We start from the raw sequence: 18,536 nt of genomic DNA on the forward strand, positions 1-18,536 counted from the left end.
CCCCCCCCCCCCCCCCCCCCCCCCCCCCCACCGTACATAATTGTATATCTTAGTTGCCGGTCCTTCTAGTTGTGGGATGTGGGACACCACCTCAACATGGCCTGATGAGCAGTGCCATGTCCGTGCCCAGGATCTGAACCCTGGGCCACCACAGCGGAGCGCACAAACTTAACCACTCGGCCACGGAGCCGGCCCCTAAATTTTTCTTATTAATTGCCACTAGAACAATATCTCTAGCAAAGTCCACAGCTTTTCAGACCATTCTTGGGTGTTAATAAAGCCTTTTCTAGTTCTTATGAAGACTCAGACGAGTTTACTACTAAAACCATCAGTCTATCATTTAATTTTAAACTTCTCTCCTCCCAGCTCAGCCTGACTCAGGCTCGAAGGAATGAAGTAGGGAGAGAGCTAAGAGGTGCTCAATTCTTTTCTCTGCCTTGCTCGACCTTAGTCAACCACCTTCTCTCTTGCTCTTCTTCATTCCTTGCTCTACCACCTGCCTGTTGATCATCGTCATCATCTTGTTCATTTGTTTTCCATTTCTTAACTTTTTTCATCATTTTAAACATACTTATTTTCTAATCTCTGCTAATTTATTTTCTAAAGGTAATGCAAGTCTCATTTCACTCGTGGTGCATTGTTCCCTCATACATTTTGTAATTTTGGTTTATGAGTTCATCTTCAGTAAGTTTTTGTAATTACAAAAAAAACTGAAGTTTCTTTCAATGAATGTAGTTTCTTGTGATTTATAAAACTCCAATTTAAACATAGACCTGTAATTTAACATGGGTTTTTTAAAAAATAGCAGCTCTTTAAATTGTCAGCATCTCTTTCTTTATAGCTCACCATCCCCCCTAAAAACCTCATGTAAATGAGTTCTTAGGAAAAAGTGGGCCAGCGCACCGTCCGTCTGTCTTCCCAAAGTGCTGCCATCAGAGTCTCAAGTTTATTGATGCATCAGGCACCTTCCAGATTCATGGCGGTCAGTAAGAAATGAGAGTTCACACTGAGAATTCACCTTGCAGTTTGTAATTGGCACAACCGTGCTCTCAAATCAGCACTCGTCTGTTACTGTGAAGTTACCACCCTCGTCCCAGCTGGTATCCCTTTACTGGGGCTTTAAAGGACGGGAAAGGTCCTTCCAGGGAGTGGGGGGACCTTGTATGTGCCTTTATAAAGTTGCCAGGTGTTAAGTTTTTGGCTCTCGGATCCCTGGATTAAGCAGGTAATTTAAATTTGAAAGACAAACGCTTGAGAAGGCCAAGGCCAAGGTTAGAAGTCTCAAAGGAGCTTTCTTTTCTCCTTCCAGAACCCTGTCTGGGTTTGACATGTTTTCTTGTTGCCTCCCTCTGCCACAGGGTGGATTTTTTTTCTACTTCACTCTTTTGTTATGAATGGATCCTTCTTTGTTGTGGTCCAACTCCAAACCCCACCACACCGAATGCTGTGTCTCCTCTACCCACATGGGTTTAAAAACTCACCCATCCTCCAGATTAAGAGACCATGGACTTCCCAGGGCTGCCACCCCGTCAGCTCCACCACTTTTGTTTTCACTCCTCTATTTTTGGCCCCTGGGGGGGTCTCTTATTTTCTTGAGAATTCTACCATACGTAGAAGGGTACTGGTGGCATTTTATTTGGCATTTCTAGGTGTTTGTAGTAGGATAAATTTTAGACTTTTTAATCTACTGTATTACCTGGAGCAGAAGAGAGGGACTTCATTTTTCTTATAAAGGTTCTGGACCCAATTCCAATGTGTGTGTGTGGGAGCAGGGGGCTGTTTTCCACACCAAGCAATTCTCAGACACCAGCTAGGTGTCCTACATTCAACTCAATGCTGACACTATCTACCTGGAGATGGTATCAGATCCCACAGGTGAAGGGTTCTGTCCTACAAGACTGCCCACCCTTCAGATACCAGTAGCAAGCCCAGGTTGTCACCTGTACTTCTGACCAATGCCTATAGATTGGAGGTTCCAACGACCCCTGTTCAATTAATCTGCCAGAGCAGCTCACAGAGCTCAGAGAAACATTTTACTTACTAGGTTACTGGTTTATTATAAAAGGATATAACTCAGGAACAGCCAGACGAAGAGGTGCATAGGGCTAGGTATGGAGAAAAGGCAGGGAGCTTCCATATGGTCTCCAAGCACGCCACTCTTCCCAAATCTCCACGTGTTCACCAACTCGGATCTCTGAACCTTTGCCTTTTGGGTTTTTATGGAGGCTTCGTTACATAGGCATGATTGATTGAATCATTGGCCATTGAGGATTGAGCTCACTCTCTGCCCTCTCTGGCAGTGGGGGCCACTGAAAGTTCCACTCCTCTAATCACAGGTTGTCTCCTCAGGCAACCGGCCCCCATCCTTAGGTGAGAGTCCACAAGTCACCTTATTAACATAACAAAAGAGACCTTTATCATTCTCATTGCTTAGGAAATTCCAAGGGTTTTAGAAGCTCTGTGCCAGAAACAGGGATGGAGATCAAGTGTATATTTCTTATAAATCACAATATTGAACCCGAGTGCCAGTATTATTATTTATCTTTAGTCAATGGCAGCTTTAGAGGTTAACACCATTTTTTTTATATCTTTACATAAATACAAATATTCATGGTCTCAGTAACTTGCTAGACTGAATTATCAAAGGCCAATGGAGAATTAACACCGAAAATTATCAGAGACTCTCCAACTTAATAGTAGTTAATGTAGAATAATTTCTGCTGGCCATATAGTTTTCACATTGTATGGGTCCCATAAGACTCAACTCATAAAAGACACCTGTGTCTATGAATTATGACACATTGGAATTGCAATTGTATGTTTATGTTTTATTTACACACAGAAGATAACAGGCCCAAAATGGAGTCACTTATGCTAAGCCCCACATTACCAAACTGAGATTTAACTTAATCACAGTTTCACCTCTCCCAGAAATGGAATCTTAAGCTAGTCAATCAGGAATCACCTGATCAGCCCTAGTGAGAGGCAATCTGCCTGATGGACCCCGCCATCCCCTAAAAGGAAGTAACTTTGCAATAACCAGCTCGCTTTTTTGTCTAGCATAACTTCCTTGTTCCTGCTCCTTTCTGCCTGTGAAAGTCTTTCATTTTGTACAGCTCGTCAGTGTTCCTTTCTATTGGCTATATTGGATGCGACCGATTTGAATCAATTTCTGCTCCAATAAACTCTTAAAAGTTTGAATATGCCTCAGTTTATCTTTTAACACTATAATCCATCAGTTAGTGCTATACTTTTAGGGGATTTCTTCTCAAGCAAGTAGAGAATAACCATTGAAAGGTCTAGTACAAATATCTGTAACCTTGATTAGACTAAAATGTTCAATGTATGTATCCCCAATTTGGGGGTTTTTGTTAACTTTACTACGGAAAAGAAAAATAAATTTCTTCCCCGTAACTTGGTGTTTACGGCCCTGTAACCCCACATATCCAAATGTGGGATATGGTTTCACCAAAATTCAAACAAGCCTGCCAGACTTTGGCCTTCCCCTTTAGACACTGACTATGCAGATGCTAGTATTTTATTCTTCATTGCCCATGTAAGTCATAGGAAGCAACTGCTTGGACAAGTTACTGCCTTGGGGCGTAGCACTCCCTGCCATCCCTCTCTCAAGCCCTCTACTCCACTTCTAGAAAACAGCCCCTGGGCTCCCAGGGAGAGAACACTCAGCGGCCCTCCTTCACGCTGTCTTGGTAAGAGCAGAAATTGTATGTATCCATTTAAATAAAGTGAGAAACATCTGGCTCCCAACCGTAGCCAGTTTAGTTCCCGGTGCCTTTGTCCAAATTGTAGTCCCAGCTCAGAGTAAGCCATAAGGGAAAAGATTCGGCACATACCAAAACAGAGTTACTCACAATTAAAAATTTTGAACTGCAATCAGTTTCCTCCTTGACGATTTTATTGGGGAAGGTGAGCCAAGACAGAGCATTTAGTACTTTTTTGCCCTCCCCTCACCCACATTTAAAATCTTTGGCCTCTGTTTTATTCCCCTGGGTTTGTAGCCTCCTCATCTCTCAGCAACACTCTCCCACCCTTGCCTCCTTCTAAAACCTCAGCAGTTATCTCGTTTCTTCCCGGAAAGCCACTGCATGCCCATCTGGCTGGGCCTTGAGAGGATCTGCAGAACTACCTCAAGCCCAAAGGCTTTTCACATCCCTTTCGGGGTCTTCTGTTGTCACTTTACCTAGTGCAGTTAGGAAAAGCCTGGGAACTGGGTCACCTTGCCCTTGCCTGGCTCACCCACTGGTGTAGATGTGGAGGAATGTGGATCAATTACAGCAATAGAGTCACTCCTCAAAAACCCCACTCATTGAGCCTAGTTCTCTCATCCCATGGGGTTTCCAACTTGACTTGAGCTCCATCCTCAGTTCATCATTCATCTCTTCAACTTACCAACATCTAACCTTCCAAAATCTAGTCATCGTGGTGAAGGTGTGGGGGGGCGGGTCTTTATCGGTAATTCTACTTCTGACGCCAACTACAGTGTTTTAATTGGGTGATGGATTAGCAAGAAGAGATCAATCACACACAAGCATAGACTCACAAATCACTTCCTCAGATAAGATTCAATTCCCAATATAATTCACCAAAGATAAAAAATCTGATCTGAAGTAGGCGGCCTCTGGTGGCCTGTGAGTCAAATGTCTAACGGAACCTGAACAGACCTCTGTTGGTCATTGCACCTCCTATACTTGGACCTCACAGCAGCAGACCAGAAAAAAATTGCACCAACCTTTACACCAACTCCCTCTAGATTTTTAAATTAAACACCATCGAAGCCACATGGTTATTGGGTTATGAGGGAGGAGGGTGTTAAAGCGGAAGAATCAATGCCCAGGTATGGCTAAGTCTTACCTCTGCCTGAAGCTTTTCAACATGCAAAAAAACCCATTTCCCCACAGTGTAGATGCTAGTACCTGATGACTTTTTTGTGTGTGTGTGTGAGGAAGATTGGCCCTGAGCTAACATCTGTGCCAATTTCCTCTATTTTGTCTGTGGGATGCTGCCACAGCATGGCTTGATGAGTGGTGTGTAGCTCTGCGCCCAGGATCCGAACCTTCGAGCCCCAGGTGGCTGAGGCGGAGTGCACAAACTTAGCCACTATGCCACCAGGCCAGCCCCATGATGACTTTTTAAAATAGTTAAACATCGATGTAGATTCTCCCAGCCCCTAAATTACTCCCCCTGGATGAAGTGAACACTCTATGTCAATTAAAATCCTTGTATTAAGGCCCATTACTAAACTCCTTGGTTTTATGTATGTCCACCTCCCCTACTGGTAATTAAAGATCATCATGGAAGGACGGATTTTTCTATCTCCCTTTTCCCCTGGGGGCCCAGCATAGTGCTTAGACGCATTAAGTCTTCACAAATAATTAACTCTGGCTTTCATTTAATTAAGGGTCCCAATTAATTTTAACAGTGGTCAGAGGCATCCTGGATGTGCGGGTGTGTTGATTCCCCCTCTAAGGGATTCTATTTCTATCCTAAACAATACCTTAGCAACCCGAATGGGGTGATGAGACTTCCTAAAGTGCTCATTTTAACCACTAAAATAATCTGGTTCAATATGATTGATACTATTACATTTAGCTTTTCCCCTGTATTTTATTGAATAGGCCAAAAAATTCGTGACTTACGTAGTTGCTGCTGGACTTCAGTATGGACTGGAAGGAGGCATCTTACATACTTTTTTCAAGGTATGACTTTTCAGTGACTATGAGGAGTTTTTTTAAGTGTTTTACAGTAAAGTTATACAACTCGGAGATATTTTTGATTGCTTCTAGATGTGGGTAGGCCAGTAGAACAGCAGATGCTTAAGGAACATATGGATGTAGACCATAACCACCTATTTTTCTTTCCCATTATTGGCAACTTGTATTCACCACTCTCAGAATCATAAAGAAAAAGATGAATCTCCTTTCATTCATGAGATAAATGTTTCCCGAGTGCCTGCCACGTGCCTGAATCCACTGTAGAGACTGGAAATCCAATAGCATAATGAGGTCCCTGCACTTGTGGAGCTTACATTCCAGAGGGGTGGAGAAGAGCGAGGGATAGATAACAAACAAACTAGCCAGGGAATGTAGAGTATCTCAGATGTTGAAAAGTAAAATGGAAAACAACAAGGCAGAGAAAGGTGGAGAGAAAGTGCCAGGGGTAGGGTTGGGAGGTTCTATCTTACATACGGCGGTGGAGGAAGGCCTTTCTGATGATGCGATATTTGAGCAGAAAGTGAAAGGCCGTGAGGGGGCTAGCTCATATGCTTTCTGGGGAAAGGCGGTGGGAACTCTAAGTGCGAAGAACTGAGGCAGTAATATACTGGCTGTGTGAAGGAAGAGCAAAAAGACCAATGTGGCTAAAGTGTGGGAGTCAAAGAGGTGATGGAGGAGTCAGATCGAGCCCAGCCTTGTAGCCTGTTGTGAAGACTTTGGCTTTATTCCAGTGGCTTGGGAAACCATTAGACTATTTTGAGCCCAGCAGTGGCATAATCTTTAAGTTTTAATAACTCTCTTCTGCTGTGTTGAGAATGTATTGTAGTGGGGCAAGAGCAGAAGCAGGGAGACTAGTTAGGAGGGTAGTGCCTGAGACCTGGGTGGGAATGATGGAGATACTGAAGATTGTTCAGATTCGGGGTATACTTTGAAGGTAGATTCAATGGGATTGGTTCAAAGATTGGATGTAAGGATGATAGAAAGTAAAGGGTAACTATAGGAATTTTGATCTAAGTAACTGGAAGTGTGGAGTTGCCCTTTATTGAGATGGGGAACAGGTTAGGGCATGGTATGCAGTGGCAAGTTCAGTTTTAGACTTTTTAGGCTTGAGATGGCTGACATCCAAGTGTAGATACTGAGTGGGGAGTTGGACATATGAGTTTGAGGATCATGGAGGTGGTCAAGACTAGAGAGAGAATCTTTGGAGCCATCAGCTATGTGTTGTATTTAAAGCCAAAGGATTGGATGACATCGCCTAGAGAATAAATATGGAGAAGAGAATGGATCTGAGGGCTGAGTCTTGGGACACTTCAATATTTGGAGATTACAAGGAGATGGGAGGGAACCAGGAAATGAGGCCGAGAAGGGGGGCACCCAGGGAGGTAAGAGGAAAAACAAGAGGAGAGTGTTGAAAAAGCTGAGTGAAAAAAGTGTTTCTAAAAAGAAAGAATGACCAGCTGTATCAAATACTGCAGATAATCAAGTCAAGTGAGACCTGAGAATCGAGCCCTGGATTTTTTGGGAACTGGGTAGGACAAAAGCCTGATGTGTGTAGGTTCAAGAGGAAATGGCAAGAGAGGAAGTGGGGATGGTGAGAGTAGAGAAGAAATTTGAGGAAATTTTGCTGTAAAGTGGGGCAGAGAAAGAAGGCAGGAGTTAGAAGAAGTGTAGTCAAGAAAAGGTTGGTTGGTTGGATTTTTTGGTATAAGAGATATGATAGCTGAAGAGCGTGAGCTAAAGAAAGCTCTTTCTCATTGTCCATTCTCAGCAACTCCTTACCTAGCCGACCATGGAATGTTGACATTCTCACGCCTCTGCCCTAGAGCCTCTTGTCTTCTCCATCTATACTCTTTTCCTGGTTTGGACTGTTCACACCCATGACTGGTGCCAATGACTCTCAAACATAAGTCTCCAGTGGGGCTCTCTCTCCTGTCTTCTTGCTCTGTAGATCTAGCTACCTATGCAGCATTTCACTTTGGATGTCTTTCATAAATCCAAACTATACCTACAGATACCTTCAAACCTGCTCCTCTTCCAGGGCCCCATCTCAGAAATTGGGACCACCTCCAGCCAGCTGCACCAGCCAGAACCCAACTCCTCCCTCTTTCTCATCCATCACAAAATCCCCAAGTCCTATAGAACTAGCCTCCTCAATATCTCCCTTTTCTCCAACATCACTGCCTCAACTCCCCACCCACAGGCTAGGCTAAACCATCACTTCTCCGCACAACTGTCATGGCCTCCATCTCCCCATTAAGACTCTTACTTCCCATCATCCTTCACAAGGTGACAAAAGCGAATCTAATGATGTCACTTCACTGCTTAAAACCCTTAAATGGTTTCCCACAGTCCAAAACATCTTAGAAGATTCAGTGGTCAGCTCTGGCCCCCACCCCTACCTCTTTCACTCTTTAAAAGCAATTTACATAATCTAGTACATGACAGTTTAACAATATCCAGACTGTCAGTTTATTTACTGAAATACTTAATGAAGGGAAAAGACAAGGATCTGGACTCTGAAGATCAGAGTTCAAATCCAGACTCAGGGATTTAGTAGAAATGCAACCTCCCACGGGGTACTTTATCTACTAAGCATTTCATCCATAAACTGATGATCATTACCCACTGCCAGTGGGGATAATTTTAAAATTTAATTTAATTCTGTGAGAATTTGATTTTGCGAGAATTAAAGACATCAGGCATATGAAAGCATTTTCTCTCTGTGTAGATAACATGCCGATGATGCCTAGAGATAGCTGATGAGATTATAGATTTCTTGAAAAGCATTTCAGACCGAGGTTACCCTTTATTTCTCATAATAGAATTGGATGGGCAACTAAATCTCCTCAGGACTGATTTACAGAGCATCTCCTGCAGGCGATGACTTCGTCAGATAGATGGATCTATGGCCCTGGATGTGAGCTGTAATAGTCAGACACATATGACTGGGGAAAACATGCTTCTGCTTTTCTTTCTTTTAGATAGCTTGGTTGGGTGACGTTCCTGCATTACCAGTTTTTGGCGATGGAACAAATGTGATTCCAGCAATTCATGTTCTTGATCTAGCAGGGTAAGCATTCTCCCAGAGATGGGACTTTCTAGAATGAATTGACTAATGACATTTATTGAGCACTTTCCAAGTGCCGAGACCCTTACATATATTACTGTGTTTGTTCTTCACAACTACCCTATGCAGAAGGTACTGTGCTTGTCTCTCTTTTGCATCTGATGAGATAGCGTCCATCATCTAAAATCTCCACTTCTGATGACAAGTTCAGGTTCATCTTTTAGAAAGTTTATCAGCTTTAGCAGAGTAGCATGTCTTCCAATTTTGGAAAAGAATTTGTTACGTGAGTCCTGGGGACCTAGTTTCTTATTCCTCTGTCCTAAATGAGATTGATATGTCCAGCTCACCAACTTAAATTCCAGAAATGAGATGGCGAGCTCTAAACCTGAAGGTTTTTTGGGCAGTTGTAGGTAAAGTTAACACATCTCTTTCACGCTCGTAGATTATCCCAGCTCTGTGCTCCAGACAGGTCCGGAGACCTTTCTCCTTTGCAGACGCTGCCTCAAACACTAGGTCCAAGAGATGCTTCTCTTTATTTGTGGTCATCAGCTCTACACGACCCGTTCCAGGGGCTTCATTCAACCACTCATCCCCTGCGGGGAAGCAGTTTCAGCTCTTCCCTGAGATTCTGGCTGCTAGATCCCACTCTTCCTCTCATCCACTGGCCTCTAGTAAATTAGTCACAACCCCAGGCAGATTGACAGATTTACTGGGGAACAATGAAGCTTAAACTTCAGGACCTTTCACCTGCATGGGTCTCTTCCAAGGCCCTAAACTTAAATTTTTATAATTTTTCTTAAAGAAAGATCCCCTGAATTGTATAAACTTCGAACTCCACAGAAAACCTAGATCTGCTCCAGGCAGCATCTACCCCAGACGTGGGGGCCGAAATGCACCCTTCTGTTCTGCAGAGACTTTACATTATGACCTTGTCAGGTTTCAAAGATGTGAGCGAATCTTTCACGTTATTAACACACAGTACTTAACACTGGTCCTTAACATCTTACTTCCAAACAGATAAATTAGAGAGTTCAGTTATTCCCTTACAGAAGGACCCAGGGCCCCTCTCGGTAGCATTTTTTCCTACAGGTTTCTTTGAAGATTGTCAAATATTTAACAAAGAAAGAAGCAAAAAAATTGAAATGTTCTGAGAAATTAAAATAAATTAAATGATAAATGGACATTTAGATGTGTACATTTGTTTTATTTTCATTTTGCTGAGAAGGAAGCTAAAATGGAGGTAGAGTTGACAGTCCTCATGATAGACTTCTTGTCATTATTGTTTCCCTCTGGAATTCTTTCATGTGTATTCAAATCCGTGCTCTGTCTCTTGCTGGCTGTGTGAATTTGGGTAAGTTGCTTAACCTCTCTGTCTGATTTTCTCATTTGTAAGATGAGGATAACAACAGTACCTACCTGATGGGGTGGTTGTGGAAATTCAATGGGATAACACCTGCAAAGCCCTTAGCACGGTCCCCACACAGAGTTAAGCACTCAGACATGTTGGTAATCGTTATTACTCCAGGGTGGGAAACCTCAGGTCCCCTCCTTGCACAGTCCCTTGACAGAGCCATGGCTTCTCTGAATCTGCATCTTACTTTGTGAAACACCTGCCCCAAAGCACTGTTGTGAGACGTAAACGAGCCTCTGGTGGACAGACTTCATAAACTTGATAAACAAATGACAATCAGTAGGATATATTGGAGTATATGAGGAAGCCATTTGTTTTCAAACTAATTTGGCCTGATCTTGTTTTTCCAAAAGGGCCTGATGTGACCTGTTGAGCATGCATTGTACATCTGTTGTATTTTTATTTTTATTTTTTTATTTTTTTGAGGAAGATTAGCCCTGAGCTAACATCTGCTGCCAATCCTCCTCTTTTTGTTGAGGAAGACTGGCCCTGAGCTAACATCGGTGCCCATCTTCCTCTCCTTTATATGTGGGATGCCTACCACAGCATGGCTTGACAAGGGGTGCCATGTCCACACCCGGGATCCGAACCAGCACACCCCGGGCCGCTGAGGAGCGGAACGTGCAAACTTAACCACTGCGCCACAGGCCAACTATACATCTGCTTTAAATACTTACTGTGTCCCAAAGACAAGAAGGACGCCCCTAAAGATAGGGGTGTAACCTCCCCCGTATCAGCATTTCCTTTAGGATAAACATCTCTCCCTAAACTAAGCATTAATTACTGACCTGCTGTGCTCACCTTGTGACCACTGATCTTTGTCCACCAATCTGCTGTGCCAACAAAGCAATCTCGTGACTACTGTAAAAGGGACATTCCTGTCATAGGTGATGCGTGCTCTTTGTTCCAAGATGGTATATAACCATTCTGTACACCCCACTTCTCTGGTGCCCTTCCTTCCTTGGGGAAGGAAGACCCCGGGCTAGTCCTCAGATTTGGCTCATAATAAATTTTGATTTATAGATTGATTATGGATTATTTGTGTCGACAAACTGAAGCCCTGTTGGAGGTCAGGTCCCCTGTGCAGTACACTAGACAAATGTGGAGCCAGATGGATCTGGCTTTGACTTTCCCAATAACTCCTCCACCCAAGAAACGTCACTTAACTCTTGAGCAGCTTCCTCATCTGCAGAGGGCGGCCCATCATCCCAGCCCTGGCCTTGTCGGAGGAGGACTGAGATAACTTCCTAAAGCACCAGGCACCGTGCCTGCCCCCCCAGGGTGCTGGTCAGGGAATTCAGTTCACTGCCTCTCTTCTGCTTTTCCTCATCCGGTGGTGATTCTCTCTGTCGATCTGCAGTGTGATACAGAACGTCATAGACCACGTGCCGAAGGTTCATTACCTGGTTGCTGTGGACGAATCTGTTCATACCCTGGAAGACTTTGTCAAGGTACCGCTGTTTCATCCCAGACTTGACAGCGTTTCTTAAATTGTTTTGCCCCCGCAAACTATAGTTATGGAATCAGGAGTGCTCATGAGACGGGGGACTCCTCAAACAGAATATCCTTAAAACCAAACTCGCTATCTGCACTTTGCAGGATGTGTTGGGAAATTACAACCCAAAATGGCCTTTCTCCAGGATAAGCACAGAGTGGGGCAGGAAAGGCCACTGTAGGGCTCAGACACACACACATCACACACCGGGATCCTACAATGTGGCTGTGGACACTTGCCCCCAGGTTTTGATATGGTCAGGTTCACCAGAGCTACTGGCGGCTTCCAGGAACTCCAGGCCTGTGAGGGCTCCCTCTCCAGTCCAGGCCACTCTGGCTAAAGCCACCTGTCACCTGTAGCCCAGCTACCTGGTGAGTGCAGCCTTCTTGGGCCCTTCCCCCGGCCACTCCCGCTGTCTTTAAGATGCAGCTCAGATACCTTCCTCTGCACCCTCCCTGCCTCCTTCCCACCTCCTGCCCCACTCCCGCACAGGCCGGTCACCTCTCTCCTGTACTCCCAGCATCCCCTTTGCTGAGCTGCAGACCTTACAGGTCTGTGTACATGCATCTGTCTCCCTTTTCAGACTGGGAGCTCCTGGAGGCCAGGGATGAGACCTTTCTCCTCTCTCCAGGCCCTGGCATGCCGTGGTGATCCTTAAATGTGCACTGAACAAATAAACCAGTGAATACCCTCAGTGCACTCCCCTCTGCTTTGCAAATTTTCTTTTGTATTCAGTTATGTTTACATTCCTTTGAGAAATTTTATATTAAAATCTTACAAGTAAACCAAATAACATTTCTATTTTTCTCTAACAGTGCATCAGTAAAAGTACTGGCCCTGGGAAAATCCAGAAAATACCCAAAGAAAATGCTTTCCTAACCAAGGACTTAACAGTTAGTATATTAGAGATTCTTTTTTCTGCTGCTTTCCTAAATGTTTTGGTTCTTGAGAGATTTGGGGCCGGAATACCTGGCTTCCAAGCTCACCTTCAGCTCCTCCTTTGTAACTAGATGTCTAACCTCAAGCAGCTTACTCTTCTCTTCTGCAGCCTGAGCCTATTTTCTTTTCTGAAAGACCCTCGGAGGTCTTGGTTGAAAATGTATTGAAAGCTGTTTAATATGTAAAATGCTGTACAAACACTGGGTGTATTCTCTTGGCCTCTTTCTAAAATTTAAACGAGAGGTTGAGATTCTGATTCTGTTACAGCAAAAACCAGTAGTTTTTGTCATGCAGTGGGCTATTCGAGCTTGCTTTGGGATGGAATTCTTTTTAGGAATAAATTGCATCAAAACAGTGCGTTTGCGAACGTTTCTGAAAGGACTGATGTCATTGGTTGCCTCTGAGAAGCAGAACTGGTGGGTAGCGATGGCAGTCAAAGGGAGCGTTTTCCTCTATACTTTTTGTTCCTTTGGATTTTGAACCACGAGATTACACTATTCAAAAAGTAGATACAATTAAAATTTTTTGTACAGAAACCCATACTTAGACTTCCAGTATATTCCTCTTCTTTGAGCTGCATGTCTAATGATGAGAACCAGGTTGCTACTGTCGTGAGGAAGTGGCTGTGGGGTGAGTTTAGAAGTGTCACAGTGTATCCCAGTGGGTGCTCTGTCCATGCTTAGTGCCGGATTAGTTGACTTTCCTGTTTTGTGAATGTATATATTTTTTCTTTAATAACTGCAGTGGATTTTGGTCTGTTATAACCATAAAAATGAAGGGGAAAAAAGACAAATCACTGCTATTCCTTTATCTCTTAGCAAGAGTGTCTTGACCATTTACTGGTCCACTTGAGAATGGAAGCACTCCTTGTGAAGGAGAATTTTAACATTCGATGGGTTGCCCAAACAGGATTTGTGGAAAATATCAACAATATCCTCAAAGAGTACAAGCAAAGCAGAGGATTATTGGTAAGTATAACCATTTCCTGTTTAAGCTTCTAATTTAGACAAAATAAGTGAAACTTTTAGTATAATTATACCAACGGAAGAACTTTCTTTTTCAAATTTCTAAATTCAAGTTCTTTTTCAGATTTGACCCATTTGTCCAGGTCTAACAATCCACATGTATATTATGTTAATACTTGTCAATCAAATACAGCCATGTGCCACATAATGACATTATGGTCAACAACGGACTGCATATATAATGGTGGTCCCATGGTTGGCACCATACAGCTTAGGTGTGTAGTGGGCTGTACCATCTAGGTTTGTGTAAGTGCACTCTATCATGTTCACACAATGATGAAATCACCTAACGACGCGTTTCTCTGAATGTATCCCCATTGTTAAGCGACTCATAACTGTATTAAAAATTTTAAAGTTAACATAGATAATAACTGTTATGCTTGACACAAATACAATATGATAGTAAGCTCGATCACAACTTTTCAAGGTAGGAATTCCTAGGTAGGAAGTCTCAGAAAGAAGTGACCTTAGCCTTCAAGGTCACACAGCTAGTCAGGGAGTCAAACTAGCTAGGGTGCAAACTTAACCAGAGGGCCTAACTGCAGAGCCACCGCACCCCTCTCCGAAATCAGCGAAATGCACGCTTGCCCAGATCTTTGGATTTACCCAAGGAAAGCGTTCCTAGGATGGAAGTGGATAACATGTGAGAAAGTCTTTTGAAAACTGTAGAGTAAGATATGAGTAATAGGTGCGTCATAAACGTAATTACCCTTGAGCATGGGAACACTCCATACAAGCAGGTACAGTGTCGCCATTGTATCCTCAGAACCAGATTCTCCTGAAAAACGTTTTACTCACTAAAAATAAGTAGAAGATGTACCGCTTAGCAAAAGGAACAATGACCCCTTTAAGCATCTGAGATACCCGTGGTGGTTGTTCTTGGAGACTACCCTAGGGCATACATCACCCCAACTCAGGAGGGTAGACTGCTATTGTCCTCTGGGGGCCAACTGTAAAACAACCCACAGTTAGGGTAGAGATAAGACAAGACGCCTTAAAGAGACCATATGGTTCCTGGGTCTGGCCCCGTGGCCCAGTGGTTAGGTTTGCACGCTCTGCTTCGGCAGCCCAGGGTTTCGCCAGTTCGAATCCTGGGCGCGGACATGGCACTGCTCATCAAGCCATGCTGAAGTGGCGTCCCACATGCCACGACTAGAAGGACCCACAACTAGAAATACACAACTATGCACCAGGGGGCTTTGGGAGAAAAAGGAAAAATAAAATCTTAAAAAAAAAAAAAAAGAGACCATATGGTTCCTGATTAGCAAGATGGGACAGAACATGCTAGAAGGAATAAGGAAAGAATAAGCATGTGTAAAAATTAAACAGTCTATCCATCCCTCGGGGCACTGGCCAGCATAGTAGCATAGAACAGGAAACACTCCTGAGGGCAGTGTAGATAGTGACATACCAGCAACATCCAAAAAGATGGAGCCTTGAGCCTAGGGCTTCCACCATCCCAGTTCCTTTAGCAAAGCAAAGTTGTCCCTGCCTCAGAGACAGATGCGTCAAGCCACTTTGACCTGATGCCGCTACACATCCGTTCATCTAGCTCTCCTCGTTCTGATCAAAGCCCATCAGCAACCCTCCATGCCCGCCTGCCCTGAGGGAGTAAATGTCCCAGACGTGTGCGCTTGGACTGTGCTGAGTTCCCTGGCGGTCATCCTTCTCATTATAAGTGAACAAGCTGGCATTCTGGTTCTGTACGTGGGTGAGGCGAACCTATCCCAGGAGACAGATTCGCCCTTGGTGTGTGGACAGCACGAGGCATGTGAACCTGCTCAGTTGACAGCTGGACCTCAGCATTCACCAAGGCCACCTAGCAGCCCAGCCCTGCCCATCCGGACTCAGCTCCAGAGTTGCTTTCTTGACACCTGCTCCCTCCACTGCTTGCCATCTTGGAGGTTCCCATCCCCCTGAAAGTGTCTGTCCCTAACCCAGTGGAACCAGTCATGTGAGGAACCACTCCTCGCCCAGCACCACTGCAACGTCCCTGCCTGTTTCCTTCCCAGCCTTGGTGTCCTCGCCTGACAAATGGTAGTCATAATACCAATAGCCAACTTCGTGGATGAAATTATGTAATCTTTAATCATACGGGCACTCTGCCAATGGAAATGCTTTGCATTGGCATGATTTTTAAAAACTTTTTTTAAATTTTAAAATTTGTCTTGCAAAATACTAGACCTCTCAGTTTCACCACTGTTTGGACCACATTGAAAGATATGACTGTTTGTTACTGATATTTTTATTTCTGTTAGAAGTAGACATTGACTCACTGATTATGAAGATGACCGAGCTTCTTTTGCATTCAAGCAAGTTTTTCAGCAGAAGAAATGGTGGCTTTTAAAAAAAAAAAAAAAAAATTTATATTTTTAAAAACTGGAATAAATTAACTGTGTTATAAAGGAAAGTATAATTAAAGGCAAAGTTCAGTCCAGAAACAATATTCCTGAGGCAACAAATCAAGCACCCTCTACACCGGACCAGAGATTCTTCTCTTTCTTTGTTATCTTTACAGGAGTAACACAGTAAGCGTGAAACTGTTAGCATGTAATACCCGAACACTGCTTTTTAGTACTTTGGAGGTATCCCTGAGCACCTCTTGTTGAGTGTGGTATCCCCGCCATGCCCAGGTCCGTGCACATAGTAGCTGCTCATTAAGTACCTGGGGGAAGTGACTCTGGAGTCTTGAGGGAGGCGCGAGAGTTAGCCTGCAGGATCCGATCTGGAGACTTTCAAGAAGGCACACCCCTAACATAAAACACGGGCTACAGATGGTTCAGAGCTCGCTACATGAACCTTATTCTCTCCTTTCAGCCCATCAAGATTTGCATTCTCGGGCCTCCTGCTGTGGGAAAATCCAGCATTGCTGAAGCACTGTCCAAACACTACAAACTGCACCACATCAAGTTGAAGGACGTCATTTCCGAAGCCATAGCAAAACTGGTAACACTTTTAACTACGTTACTGGGAATTTTTCTATTTTAAAAAATGCTTGTCTGGGGGCTGGCCCCGTGGCCGAGTGGTTAAGTTCGCACGCTCCAATTCCGTGGCCCAGGATTTTGCCGGTTCGGATCCTGGGCACGGACATGCCACCGCTCGTCAGGCCACACTGAGGCGGCATCCCACATGCCACAACCAGAAGGACCTGCAACTGGAATATACAACTAGGTACTGGGGGGGAATTGGGGAGAAGAGGAAGAATGAAAAAAAAAGAAAAGAGAAAAAGATTGGCAACAGATGTTAGCTCAGATGCCAATCTTTAAAAAAAATGCTTTTCTTCATTTTGTAATAAAGAAGCCACTAATTTTACATGGCACCCTCCAAAGAGATTTATTATTTTAATTGGATTTTGTTGTTGTCCCTTGTTATGAAAACACAGCATCCCACAGGACTTTCCTCTGTGAGATGGAAGCGCCTTTCATGGGTTGCCGTTGAAATTTAGTCGGTCTCCAGCTGTTGCTTAAAATCCATCTTGTATTCTCTCTGTCAACTGGAACATTCTGAGGGTTTTTTCTCCTTGATGTATGTATCTCAGGGTATTATCAGACTGTTTATTAGCTGCTTTTTTAAGAAAAGACTTTATTTTTTTGGAACAGTTTTACGTTCACTGCAAAATTGAGAGGAAGGTGCAGAGATTTCCTGTGCATCCACTAGCCCGCCAGCCCCCCAACACACACAGCCTCCCCATTATCAACATCCCCCACCAGAGTAGGCCGTGACAGTCGTGCGAGGCATAATACTTTAGTCAGCGATCGGCCACATGTACGATGGTGGTCCCATAAGGTTAGTACCAGACAGCCTAGATGTGTAGTAGGTTGTGCCATCTAGGTGTGTGTAAGTGCACCTTATGATGTTTGCTTAATGACGAAATCACCTAAGGACTCATTTCTCAGAATGTATCCCCATGATTAAGTGATGCATGACTGTAGTTACAATCAGTGAACCTACATTGACATGTCATTATCACCCAAGGTCCATAGTTTACATTAGGGTTCACTCTTGGTGTTGTACATTCTATGAATTTGGGACAAATATATAGTGACATGTAACCACCATTATAATATCATATAGAGTAGTTTCACTGCCCTAAAAATCCTCCATGCTCTGTCTCCCCTTCCTCTCCCCAATTAATTGCTTTTTATCATTTTGTTGGGAATGGTAGATACTGACCTACATTTCCATAAGTGATTACTAAAAGTCTTGATTTCTACAAAACGTGTTTCCTTCAAGTAAGGTACAACCTGATACCTAGAAAAGTGTTGATTCTTAAGCAGTTCTAGCATTAGCACAGAAATAGATTATTTTCCTAAAATAGAGAAAGAAAAGCCTCGAGGCTGTCATCCATCTTTGCAGATACCCACATCCTGACAACTTATGCACGACGCCTGTCTCAAGCGCGTTCCCTGTTTGGGTACCAGCCTTTTCCAGGATCACTTGTCAGTGGATCTGTGAGTAGCACATCAACGCAGGCATCATCCGACTTGAATATCCCTGTGGTATGCAGGAGGCGATTGTCGCACCTAAAGATGGAGGGGAAGGCGAAGAAGAAGGTGAAGAGGAGGAGGAAGAGGAGAATGTGGAAGACGCGCAGGAGCTCTTGGACGGCATCAAAGAAAGCATGGAGCAGAACTCGGGTAACGCACACGCAGCATGGGGCTGCGCCAGTCTGGTTAACAGTGTTTTTTTCTTGTTATGAAAGACTGTTTGCTAGAAAAAGTAAAGTACAGAAATTATAACAACCACAGAGAACTCTCATTCATAATCTCCTACCCCAGGAAAAAAAATCACCATTAAAGTTTTGGTGACTATCTGACCATAAGATGGGAAAGAACTACCTAAGTTAAAAAAAAAAAATCAAATGTGT

At 43.7% G+C, this 18,536-nt stretch overlaps 1 protein-coding gene across 2 annotated transcripts in view; it reads left to right on the forward strand.

The window, feature by feature from the left end:
* The window catches only part of AK7 (adenylate kinase 7), a 60,599-nt gene that overhangs the window by 24,626 nt on the left and 17,437 nt on the right, over positions 1-18,536 (forward strand). For both annotated transcript variants that reach the window (XM_046647017.1, XM_046647018.1), the window contains exons 6-12: positions 5,637-5,717; positions 8,714-8,802; positions 11,571-11,661; positions 12,521-12,598; positions 13,463-13,612; positions 16,487-16,615; positions 18,177-18,306. In XM_046647017.1, the coding sequence (XP_046502973.1) occupies positions 5,637-5,717; positions 8,714-8,802; positions 11,571-11,661; positions 12,521-12,598; positions 13,463-13,612; positions 16,487-16,615; positions 18,177-18,306 (748 nt within the window). The remainder of the gene's footprint in view (positions 1-5,636; positions 5,718-8,713; positions 8,803-11,570; positions 11,662-12,520; positions 12,599-13,462; positions 13,613-16,486; positions 16,616-18,176; positions 18,307-18,536) is intronic.

Source organism: Equus quagga, chromosome 20, assembly GCF_021613505.1.
Source record: "Equus quagga isolate Etosha38 chromosome 20, UCLA_HA_Equagga_1.0, whole genome shotgun sequence".
Classification (NCBI taxonomy): domain Eukaryota; kingdom Metazoa; phylum Chordata; class Mammalia; order Perissodactyla; family Equidae; genus Equus; species Equus quagga.